This window comes from Bombyx mandarina, chromosome 28, assembly GCF_030267445.1.
Source record: "Bombyx mandarina strain Sakado chromosome 28, ASM3026744v2".
In the NCBI taxonomy this organism is placed as follows: Eukaryota; Metazoa; Arthropoda; class Insecta; order Lepidoptera; family Bombycidae; genus Bombyx; species Bombyx mandarina.
In genome coordinates this window covers 3,125,873-3,138,095 of record NC_143233.1, presented here as the reverse complement: position 1 = coordinate 3,138,095, position 12,223 = coordinate 3,125,873, and the positions used below count along the sequence as shown (strand labels likewise).

Genomic DNA, 12,223 nt, shown 5'->3' with positions numbered 1-12,223 from the left:
ATAGCGGTCAACCCTTATCGAAGGGATAATCGGAATGATTAGGGGTTGAAACGACTATCTTTTAAAGGTAGTTAAAAAGGGGATGCTCGAATTGAGTATTTAATTGCTATTCGTATATTTTAGAGACATTTTAACAAACACCTGTTTTTGAGACTAGACTATATTTGCGGATCTGTTTATGGGTTACGGAATTCACTATAGCCTTGAATAGTATTTAAAAAAATCAAATTCCTGGTAGTAAATGTTTTTTTTATTGCTGCCCTAGCTTACACTTTCCTACAAATATAGCGATACGCAGTTTGACTCTCCCCCTGGTATTGCTGATGTCCATGACCGATGGTAACCTCTCACCATCTGGTAGGCCGTATGCTCGTCTGCCTACAAGGGAAATAAAGAAAAAAACATCCAAATTAGAAACAGTTTCTATCAGGAAAAAAACCAAATCCCGTCATTTGGCGCCACGTGGTAAGCGTCATTTGAGCTACATTACTATTTAAAAAAATACAATACGTTTAATTGGTATCAGTCAAAACGTAATACGTAAACAAACAGACAAACTGCTCTATTCACATTATTATCTAAATCACCATAACTAGTTTTTATCTCATGTAATTTGTCCGTTAAAATACGTGTTAAGGCAAATTTGAGTTGTTTGTCAAAGTCCGTGTTTATCGTAGACGTCTTTGTCCGACCCCGATCGGATATTATTAAAAAAAGGCTTTATTAGTGTTATAACTCATTAAGTAAGCTATAATTTAGGATCTAAGTAAACATATAGTAAATATTAACGTATTTAAATGTAAGTAGCAAAATGAAAAATTTAGAACAAGATAAATAGAAGAGAAAATAAATTTAAAAAACAGAGCGTTGTGGCAGTTTTAGATTTAGGTATTTACCTACAGCTACTGTCAGCATTCACTACACAGAGTGATATAGTCTGTGGTGCACAGAAAGCCCGCGAAAAATACTAAAACGTAAAATTTTATTGCGATTATTTTTACTTTTAAAATGACGCATTTTAAATGTTTTATTTATTTATTACACTTCATGTAACATTTACATTGGCGGACTTAATGCCTAAGGTCTTCTCTACCAGTCAACCGAAGGTAGTGCAGAGTGGATAGTGGTAGGTGCAATGAAATTTATATTAAGTTACAAAAAGTATATACATACATAAATACATACATACACACATACATACATACATATAATAGTTTATATAGTATTAAAAGGAATGTTCACGTTGTTAATTCACCTTAAATCAATTGCATATTTATAGCGTGCATTGTTTGATTAAACATTGATACCTCATACGGATACCTCATTACCCCAAAAGTTGTCTAGAATTTATAGTAAATGATTACATAGTGAGTAGTAGAGTTTAAAAGTAGGGAAGCAGGATAGTTACTGTTCGCGACGGACATGAATAAATATAAGATTAGAATAGATATTGTTCGCGACGGACATAGGTAGTGTTAAAATAGTTATAGAAAACGTCCGTAATAAATAGTTGTGTTAGAAAATAGTTAAAATAGAGAATAAATAGTTATAATAGGGAAATGTCCGTAAATAGTTAAATAGAGATATGTTCGCCAAGAACAGCGAAAATAAATAGACATCCAAATAAACGGATATGTTGTGAAATAATAAATGTGAATAGAGATAGTTAAAAATAGAAAAATAGATATAAGTAAATTTGTAAATATTTGTTTGAAAATAAAGATTGGTCCTCGTGGTCTTTAATTTGGCGTGGGAACGCAGGAGCGAGTCACAATACGGGCGACTAATAGAGCGACTAGGCAAACAATAGGCGAGCGAGGCGGCCGAGAGAACAATAGACGCCCACCGTGCTCGGACTCATAATAGCGCTGGCCGAGTGCGTGTGGGCGACCATAAATAGAGGGCCTACCTCGCTGCAAATTCAAGCCCGGGACACCAGTGCTACGAGGCCCCTACTGTGTTGTGCTGTGCGGATAGTGTGTGCCCAAAGCGTGTGTGTTGCGAATCTAGCGGTGTTGTGTCGGCGCGGAGACGTTCCGAGCAACGTAACGCAGGACCCGGGACCAGGTGAGTTGTTCGACACTTTCATTTTAACATCAGTTAATTGCGGGTAGTTGTCGATCAGCCTGGAGAAGCTGCGTACTCATTTTATTCTAAGAATAAAAACCGAGTTACGTTAGCGCCTTCGAGTCTGGCCATCTGTGTCCGTTCCCAGTCCTCCCCTACCCTCCGGGGTTAGGAGGGGCTGCTATTAAACCCGCGTAAGCTGAACCATGGTGGTGGATCGCGGCGGCGTCGGGAACCCCGTACTTAGTTCCGCTCTTAGGTCAATAGTATTGTCCTTACACTTGTTATCATAGTTGTTTATAGTTGTTATGTTATTTAATTTAATTCCCATTTTTTAATAATTAACCTAAGATTTTATTTAATTCATACTAAATTCATTTATAGTTTTCATTTTTATAGGGTAGTTAAGAATAAACCGCTTACTAGCGCCACTGTGGCAGATTTTTGCAATTATTAACTTAGTTTTAATTATACCCTCTTTTGCTTTAATATTTTATGAATTACAAATTTCAATATTCTACGTATTTGCTTACTGACGAACCGACTGACTTTCTTAAGTGGTCACCTTAGTCGTTCTGCTCATTCATAGCTCTTTTGTTCTTGTTTTATTTAATTTGTTTTTTTTTTTTGTAACTAATTATATAATTATTGCGTAACGTACTGTGGGTTATCCCGTCGTTGCCGGTTGATATTATATTTTGTATGATTTTAAATTAAATAATTAGTCTAGTTACTAGCATTCCATCCCCGTCTTACTTTAAGTTGGGGTGGAATCGTAATTTTTCTTTTTCTTCCTTTATTTTTATTAGATTATAGTAGTAGTTTTCATTATCCAATAGTAATTAATTATCATTTAGCATTTATTCCGATCGAGTTGGAGCCCTTAAGGGTAAGTTTGTGTTTTTATTTCACTTCTTGCTCATTTACGTGCAACTCGGGTAGCCGGTCGCGACGGGAGACTGCAGCGTTGGTCGCGCCCAACTGTAAGTTATTCTTTTTATTTTTATTAGTATTAGTTTCAGTCCTATTTTCTTATTTACAGTTAATATTAGTTTAATTAAATTAGTACACATTAGTATACTCACGTACAATACATATTGCTAGGAACCCTAACGAGATAGTGGGTCGGCCGTCTGAGGCAAGTAGCAGTACGGATGTACCGACAGTCGCTGTGACCGACCACAGGTACGGCTAAATCATGTCGGGGGGGAAACCACCCCCAACCATCAGCACACCCGGTCCGTCTCAAAAGGGACTTCAAGTGATAGCGAGTACATCAATGTACCGCCCTGTACCCGTCCGCCCTGAACAAGACACTTCATCGGACAACAAGCCCGGGCCCTCGGTCGCGGCCCAGGAGTCTCCGAGGATCGGTCCGGGGGAAAGTTTCTTTCCCTTACCGGCCGATAACTCTGGGACCTCTCGGCCGCGAAAGAAGGCCAGGTCTGAGTCCGACCGAAGTTCTGCAGAGGGTGTAGATAAACGACCCCGTATTGGACCTTCGTCCAAATCCTTAGTCGAGGACGACGAGGACGACGACAGCGAGGCGACGACTTCCTCTTATGAAACGTCCGAAATAGAGGCAGACACCGACACAGAACACAAGACATCCAACCCCTCGCGTACCTCCTCTTCGAGGGTGGAGTCCTCTCCCCCCTCCAAACCAATTCCCAAGCCGAGGAAGTGTTTAGGGACAGTGGAGAGCCCACCAGCCAAGCAGCTGCGTACGCCTCCTCGGTCTCCTTCTCCTACCATCTCCCCCATTCCAACGGATAGGCCAAGAGGTGCCCCCACCACAGGCTGCATGGTGGGCAACCTAGAATCGACTAGGTACATGGACCTTGAACCCTCCGTCTCCAATTCCAAACCAATCCCTATCCCAAACCCCTCACCAGTCCCCTCTACCTCATACGCGACTGTAGCAGCCACGCGACCCGTACCCACCCAACAACACCAACAACACACCCACCAGAGTTCCACTGCCCCAAATAGGTCGCGCACTAAAGAGGAGCCCCGCCGTCATCCACCTATTATGGTGGAAGTGCTCCCAAATTGGTCCCGCCATATGGCGGCCATCAGGGAGCGCTTGGGGAGGGCACCCTCCGTGCGCCCTTACGGAACAGGGTTCAGATTTCTGCCAGCGTCGGCAGAGGAATATAGAGTGGTCCAGGCCTACCTTGCCGGGGCCTCCTCAGCGGACAGTGCCATCAAATGGTATTGCTACGCGTTGGAGGAGGACATCCCGACAAGGGTGGCTATTCGCGGACTACCTGCCGACACCGACGCGGCAGAAATCACAAATTCCTTGAAGGAGCTGGGGTTTCCGGCTCGCTATGCCCGATGCATACGGGCTAAGAGAGGGAGGCCGGGGTGCGTATTTTACGTTACCCTCGACCACCTCTCTAAGGAAGGCCTCGCCCGCTTGTACGCAGTTGAAGAACTGCTGTACCTGCCGGGGGTGTCAGTTGAGGGATGGCGGCCAAGCCGTGGGCCGGCGCAGTGTCACCGCTGCCAGGCCTTCGGTCACGCCTCCACCAATTGCCACCGAGCGGTCCGCTGTGTGCGTTGTGCGGGTGAGCACATCGTGGCGGACTGCCCGAGGCCAAGGGAGGGGCCCTTCACCTGCGCCAACTGCGGAAAGGACCACGCAGCCGTTGACAAACGGTGCGTGGCCTACCGCAGGAGGGCGAGGATGTTGGGTGTTACCGTCCCCCCTCCCGTACCACCGGTGCCGCGCGCCCGGAGGCCTCCAGCTCCTGCAGTACCAACACCATCTCAAGCAACTTCGACTCAAGTTCCGGCCGCTAGAGTCGTATCAAGTAAGGGCAAGGGCAAAGGGAAATCGTCCCAAGCCCCAATTCTCGCCCCAACTCCCACCTTACACTCACGGCAGCCCAACCTAGTGGAGTCGAATCCAGCAGCCTCCACACTGATGGCACCGGCTAACGCTGCCCGACCGGCCGTTAGACCTCAACCGGCACCAAGAATTATATCAAAAAAAAATAAAAAAAATAAAAAAAAGAAAGAGAAAGCCAAAGAGAGAAAGCGAGCGCAAAGACTAGCCGCCAATATCCCACCCACCTCAGTAGAGAGAATGACTCCAACTCCAATTTCTGTGCCAATGGAGGTCACAGAAGCAACGCCCCCCCCTACAACCAATACAATACCAACACCAATTGCAATCCACGCTCAGCCCCAAGAAAATTCGGTCGACGTGGGTATGACTCAGCCCCCACTACCACCCCGCCCGCAGAGGGAGCGGCGCAGCGGCAGACAGGACACGCAGCCTGCCGGCTTCGCTGCCTGGCTCCTCTCCCTGTGGGAGAAACTGTCCGAGGTGATCTCCGGAGTGATCCGAGAGATCGCCTCGGGAGCCAGTCCCTTCGGGGCCTTGCTCGCGGGGTTCTACCGGATGATTGCGCAGCTCAATGGCTAGCCAGGAGCTGCGCATCATCTACTGGAACCCCGACGGGATAGGGTCCCGGAGGTCGGAGCTCATCCGACTCGCCCAGGAGTATGACCCGCAGGTTATCCTCCTGGGCGAGACCAAGCTTAAACCTCGACAAGATTTTAGGATGCCCAACTACTTCGTGTACCGACGGGACGAACTGACCTCCAACGGGCGCCCGTTCAGGGGCACTGCGGCGCTCGTCAGGAGGGACGTGGTGCACGAGGAGCTTGAGCTACTGACCTTCGCCTCTACCAGAACGGTCGGGGTGAGGGTCCACGTACCGGGGGCCGAATTGCGGATTTATGCCGCGTATCGACCCCCGGGTCCTGATTTTGTCGAGGACGATATTAGACGGGCCTTGAACCATGATCGCCATCCGGCCTTGGTGGTCGGGGACCTCAATGCGAAACATGTCGCTTGGGGCTCCCGAATCATCACGCCGCCCGGAAGGCGATTGTACGAGGATGCCGAAAGGGGGGACTACTGCGTGGTCGGCCCCAACGAACCCACACACGTTCCAACGTTGGCCCGGTACCAACCGGACGTATTGGACGTGTGTGTTCACAAGGGGCTACGGTGCCCTCTAGCGATAGAGGCACTGTACGACCTGAGTACCCCTCACCTACCGATCTTGGTCACGGTGGGTTTGGGGCTCACTCGGGTCGCGACATCCCCTCTCAGGCCTAGGGTCGACTGGCAGTCTTTTACGGGACTGCTGGCCGACCAATCCTTGTTTCAAGACCCGTCTACCCCTGATGAGGTCGACACGGCGGCTTCCCGTCTCGTCGACACCATCAGGGGAGCCCTGGACCAAGTGACGACTCTGGTACCCAGCGGGGGGCCCAGAGCGGAACTCCCGGTGCACCTCAAGACGTTAATTCGTCGGAAGAGGGCACTGAGGAGGCTCTGGGCGACATCTAGGTGTCCCAGGATTAAGCGCGAGCTCAACCGACTTGAGGGGGAGCTGGCGACTAAGATGCGGACTTACCGGGGTGATTCCTGGGAGGGGGGACTGTTGGACGCGTCCGACGACCGTACGATGGCCCCCCTTCACCGCATCTGTCGCCGGCTCACCAACAAGCCTTCCCCCACTTGCCCCTTGGAGGACGAGGGGGGAAGACGGTGTTTTACACCGTTGGCTCGTGCCGAAGTCCTGGCCAACTCGCTGGAGCGGCAGTTCACTCCGAATGTCTCTGCACCCTCGATGGCTGCATTCCATCGCGAGGTGTCAGAGGGTGTAATCCAATTCCTCAAACCGGAATCGCCGGGAGTCGAGCTGGGAGATGACGACTTAGTCACTCCCAGCGAGGTGCGCCTCCTCATCAAGTTGATGAAGAGGCGAAAAGCCCCCGGCAAGGACGGTATTCCTCCCCTCGCCCTGCAAAACCTCCCTCCCTCAATCGTGTCAGCAATGACACGATTGTTTAATTCCATTCTCCGGGTAGGACACTTCCCTGGAACTTGGAAACTGGGCAAGATCATCGTCTTGCCCAAACCCGGCAAGGACAGGAGAAAGCCCTCCAGTTACCGACCGATTACCTTGCTCTCGCACGTGGGCAAGTTGTTCGAGCGGCTGCTCCTGAGGAGAATATCGCCGTATATTCTCCTCAGGCCGGAGCAATTCGGCTTTAGAAGCGGCCACTCGACGACTCTGCAACTGACCCGTGTCCTGCATCACTTGGCGGACCGGCGAAACTCGGGCCAATACACGGTCGCGGTCCTCCTCGATATCGAGAAGGCCTTCGACCGTGTGTGGCACGAGGGGCTGGTCCACAAGCTGCGGGACGCGGGCCTACCGCACGCTCACGTGCGACTGCTCGGGTCGTATCTGGAGGGCAGAACCTTCTTTGTCGCGGTCGAGGGCGCACGGTCTTCCGTGCGTCCCATTACGGCCGGGGTTCCCCAGGGTAGTGTCCTATCACCTATCCTATACGCCCTCTACACTAATGACATCCCCACCCTGGAGGGTCACCTTCGGGCGTGGGAGGAGGACGTGAAGTTGGCCTTGTTCGCTGACGACTCGGCCTACTTCTCGTCCTCCCCGTTCCCCTCTGCAGCCATCATGAGGATGCAGAGGCTTTTGGACATACTGCCCCAGTGGCTGGACCGTTGGAGAGTCGCGGTCAATGTGGGAAAGACCGCGGCCTTACTCTACGGTCCGGTCCGTATCAGAGTCGTCCCAAAGAAACTCAGCCTCCGAGGTGTGAATGTCGAGTTCAGGACCATGGTCCGGTATCTCGGATGCGACATCGACCGCTCTTTGAGCATGGTCGCGCACGTCAACCGAGTCATCGGTCAGGCTCGCGCGGCCGTGTTCTTGTTGCGGCCGGTGTTTGCGTCCGGGCTTCCGACCAGGACCAAACTCGCCATTTACAAGACATACGTCCGTTCCCGCCTCACATACGCTGCTGTGGCCTGGTATCACCTGTTGTCGCCGTCCCAGCGATCTAGGTTGCAGGCCCAGCAGAGTCTTTCCCTCCGCATTATCGTCGGGGCCGGGCAGTACGTCAGAAATGACGTTATTGCCCGGGACCTAGGTGTGGAGTCGCTCGTGGAGTTTGTGACTAGGCTCGCCCGTAATATGTACGAGCGAGCCGAAAACGGGCCCCATGAGCATCTCCACAACATAGCCCCGCTGCACGCCAGACCACCGGATGGTACGGCGTTGCCGCGGGAGCTATTGGTACCCCCGACGATCGTTCGGAGATAAAGCTCCTCGCCGGCTGTGAGGCCGGGGAGGACCTATGAGCGCCCCTCTCGGAGCTGAGTTTCATCAGCCTCTAGTCCCACGCCTCTTGCCCGTTTGGCGGGTCCCCCGTATGGGGACCGCGGCTGCACCCCGTAGGTGCAGCCTCATTTCGATTAGGGGCTCTGACCCCACCCCCCACCCCCTTTTGGGATGGGGTGTTCTCACCCGCTACAGTCCTCCCCCCCATCAATATTGTATAACGATGGGGAGAGGGGGAGAGGACTGTAGCGTGGAGTGCGGATTCGCTCTCTCCCCCATATTAGGTTAGCTAGGTTATGTTAGGTTAAGTTAGATTAGGATTAGTTTAGGTGTGACGGCGCGCGCTGTCCCGGCACTCCACGGAGTGCAGGAACGGCGCGCTGCCGCCACTTAGATGTAAGTTAGATTAAGTTAGGTGTACTTTAGGCTAAGCTAGGATAAGACAAAATTGTAAAAAAAAAAAAAAATAACAAAAAAAAAAAAAAAAAAAAAAAAAAAAAAAAAAAAAAAAAAAAAAAAAAAAAAAAAAAAAAAAAAAAAAAAAAAAAAAAAAAAAAAAAATTGAGGAGAGCAGCAGCCGCCCCCGGAAGAAGGGAAGAATGAAGAAGGAAGAGGAAGAAGAAGAAGACGAAGAAAGAAGCGAAGAGAGAAGAAAGATGTCGTCCCACCAATCTCTACGATCCTGCTACATACCATCCCGCAGCGCATCACCCCTGCCTCATTAGGCAGGGAGTCACAAGTCCGGGCAGAGGGGTTTCCCCGAGGCCCGCTCCGCGCCCCCGCAAGGGGACGCGACGACCCCACGACTGCAAATTCAGTTCGAGACAGCGAGCCGACGAGTCAAGACCTCTCCGGAAGAAGAGGAGAGCGCCAACCGAACAAGAAAAGACTCGCTCCTACGCCCTGCGCCGGTCAAGCCACGAGGACCGTGTGAACGCCATACTTGAAGCCTTCGTTATTTTCCTCGAACCAATCCCAGCACCCGTTCCGCGACAGCCACTGCGGCAATACTCGAGCCACCACGTTTCAACGAGTAAGAAGTCTAAAAATCACACGTGGTGGCCGAAACCTGAGCGGTGGCCGTCCGGAATATTGGTCCTTCGAGAGCCGGATTCATTTGAGGAAGATCGAAGAAAATTGAAGATTGAAGATTGAAGAAATGGTGCTCACACGGTCCGAGAAGATGAGGTCGTCGCGCCTTGACCGGCCCGGCAACGAAGCTGTCTCGGGCTCAACATCGCAAGACGCACAGCAACGAGCTGTGACGGCCGCGCCGCGTTCGGGAGTGACGCAGGGACCGCCACCGTTGGCGGCAACCTCCTCCCAGTCAACCGCGCCGCGTTCGGGAGTGACGCAGGGACCGCTACTGATGGCGGCACCCTCCTCCCAAGTGGAAAAGTGTCCGGGAGTGCCGCGGGGCTCACAAGCGATGCCCCCCTCCCGCCAAATATTGCCTACGCAATACTCGCCGGCGTCGCCAACGGGACCGAACAGCGGGGTCTGTCGTCGAGTGGTCAGACCTCCCAGCACCGCGACACCGGCAACAACTTCAGGCGACGCAGCAACGGAGAGCGTCGTATCCGCGAGCCAGAACAGAAAAGAGTCAGCGCTCACGGCCAATCCAATTGTACACGGGTCCCACATCACGGACGCCGCTGCCAAAATCTCGACGACAGAAGAAGGCTCCACACTCCGCGACGGGATGGCGCCACCAGTACGAGGATCTTCAAGAAAGTCGAGTCAACAGTCACAACGGCTGTTGCTTATGGCGCGCCTCAAAGAAGAGCATCTCCGCGCCAAGGAAGAACAAGCCCGACTCCAAGCAGAGCTCGCCGCCGCCCGCATCTCAACATTAGAAGCCGAAGCGCTCGTTGAAGAGGAGGAAGATGCGCGCACAACACTCACGGAGGACGAGAACGAGCAATCACAGCGCATCGATACATGGCTCAGTCAACAACAATCGATCGCGCTACACGGAGTCGAAGAAAGAGTAATGCAGCCAACACACGGATCACCAGCCACCATCGAGCAACCGCAACTGGAACTTCCCGCACCAATAGAACAGCTGAAGCTACCGGCCCCTGCCGCGGCACCGATTGCCGTACCTGTCGCACCGAAGAGCGACATCGCCGAACTAGCAGCTGCCATCGCGACGGCCGCCCGCCAAGCCAGGCCCGGACCATCGCATCGGTACTACGGGGAGCTTCCAGTGTACAGTGGATCGCACCAAGAATGGCTCTCCTTCAAGGTCGCCTACGCCGAATCAGCGGACAGCTTCAGCGCCGCAGAGAACACTGCGAGACTTCGGCGTACGTTAAGAGGAAGAGCAAGAGAAGCGGTCGAAAACTTGTTGCTGCATTACACCGAGCCCGCCGAGATCATGCGGACTCTAGAATCGCGCTTCGGACGTCCAGAAGCAATCGCCGCAACGGAGCTGGAACGACTGCGCGCGCTGCCACGCTGCACGGACACACCGAGGGACATCTGCGTATTCGCGAATAAGGTGAACAACGTCGTCGCCGCTCTGAGGGCCCTCGACCGCGTACATTATATGTACAACCCGGAGCTCACCAACATCACATCGGAGAAGCTGCCGTCCACTCTACGCCACCGCTGGTTCGAATTCTCAGCGACTCAACCGGCGGGAGAACCGGACCTCGTCAAGCTGTCGCGCTTCCTGCAACGCGAGGCGGACCTGTGCAGCCCATACGCACAGCCGGAGCCAGAGACGAGAGTGGAGAACACCAGCGGTCGGCGGAAGATGGTGAACACGCCTCAGAGGACGCACACCACGCAAGCGAAGGAAGAGAGGAAATGCGCAGCATGTCAGAAGCCGGGGCACATCCCACAAGATTGTCCCGAATTCAAGAGAGCAGCCGTCAGCGAGCGCTGGGATACGGCGAAGCGCGAGAATTTGTGTTTCCGGTGCCTACGGTTCCGGTCCCGGGGACACGTATGCAAAAAGAAGAAGTGCGGCGTCGACAGCTGTGAACGCACGCACCACGAGCTGTTGCATAAGAAACCAGCATGGCAGAAGCCGAAGGAAAAAGAAGAGGCGGTCACCTCGACGTGGGCCGCAAGGAGTGCGACAGCCTACCTGAAGATGGCGCCGATCACTGTCATCGGACCGGCGGGAGAGGCAGATACGTGGGCCCTGCTGGACGACGGGTCAACGATCTCGCTGATTGACGAAGACTTCGCGAGACGAGTGGGCGCCAAAGGACCGATCGAACCCCTCTTCATCACTGCCATCGGCGACAATAAGATAGACGCAACACGCTCACGACGCGTCCCGCTGAAGCTATGCGGACGCACGGGGGAACCGCAAGACCTGAACCTACGGACAGTCAACGGCCTAAAATTAACACCACAGCGACTGAACGTCGAAGTCCTCGCGTCGTGCCATCACCTCACCGACCTCCGCCATCACTTCAAAACGAGCTACGCCTCGCCGAAGATACTGATCGGCCAAGACAACTGGCACCTGCTGGTGACGGAGGAGATGCGGACGGGACGACGCGATCAACCAGTGGCGTCTCGTACTCCGCTCGGGTGGGTCGTGCACGGAGCACAACCGGGAGGCAAGAGACAGCGCGTCAACTTCGTGGCACACACGACGACGGTCGACACGAACATGGACGAAGCCCTCAGGCACTACTTCGCGATCGAGGGACTCACCGTCGCCGCCAAGACACCGAAGAACGACCCAGACGAGCGCGCGCTGAAGATCCTGCGAGAGACCACTCAACAGCAACCCGACGGCCGCTACGAGACCGCACTGCTGTGGCGTGAGGAGGGCCCGAAGATGCCCAACAATTTTGAAGCCGCGCTGAATCGCCTGACGTCCGTAGAGAAGAAACTGGAGAAGGATCCAAATTTGAAAGAGCGCTACAAGCAACAAATGGATGCACTGGTAGCGAAAGGATACGCCGAAGTAACTCCGTCGACGGGTACGAAGAAGCGAACCCGGTACTTGC

At 52.7% G+C, this 12,223-nt stretch overlaps 1 protein-coding gene across 1 annotated transcript; it reads left to right on the top strand.

Annotated features, from left to right (window-relative positions):
• The first annotated feature begins 9,330 nt into the window (after positions 1–9,330).
• On the top strand, positions 9,331–12,162 carry LOC149499689 (uncharacterized). Its single transcript, XM_089739117.1, is given in 2 exon segments — positions 9,331–11,932; positions 11,935–12,162. Coding segments are annotated over 2 exon segments (2,631 nt in total). The 5' UTR covers positions 9,331–9,405; the 3' UTR covers positions 12,039–12,162.
• Positions 12,163–12,223: the final 61 nt, after the last annotated feature.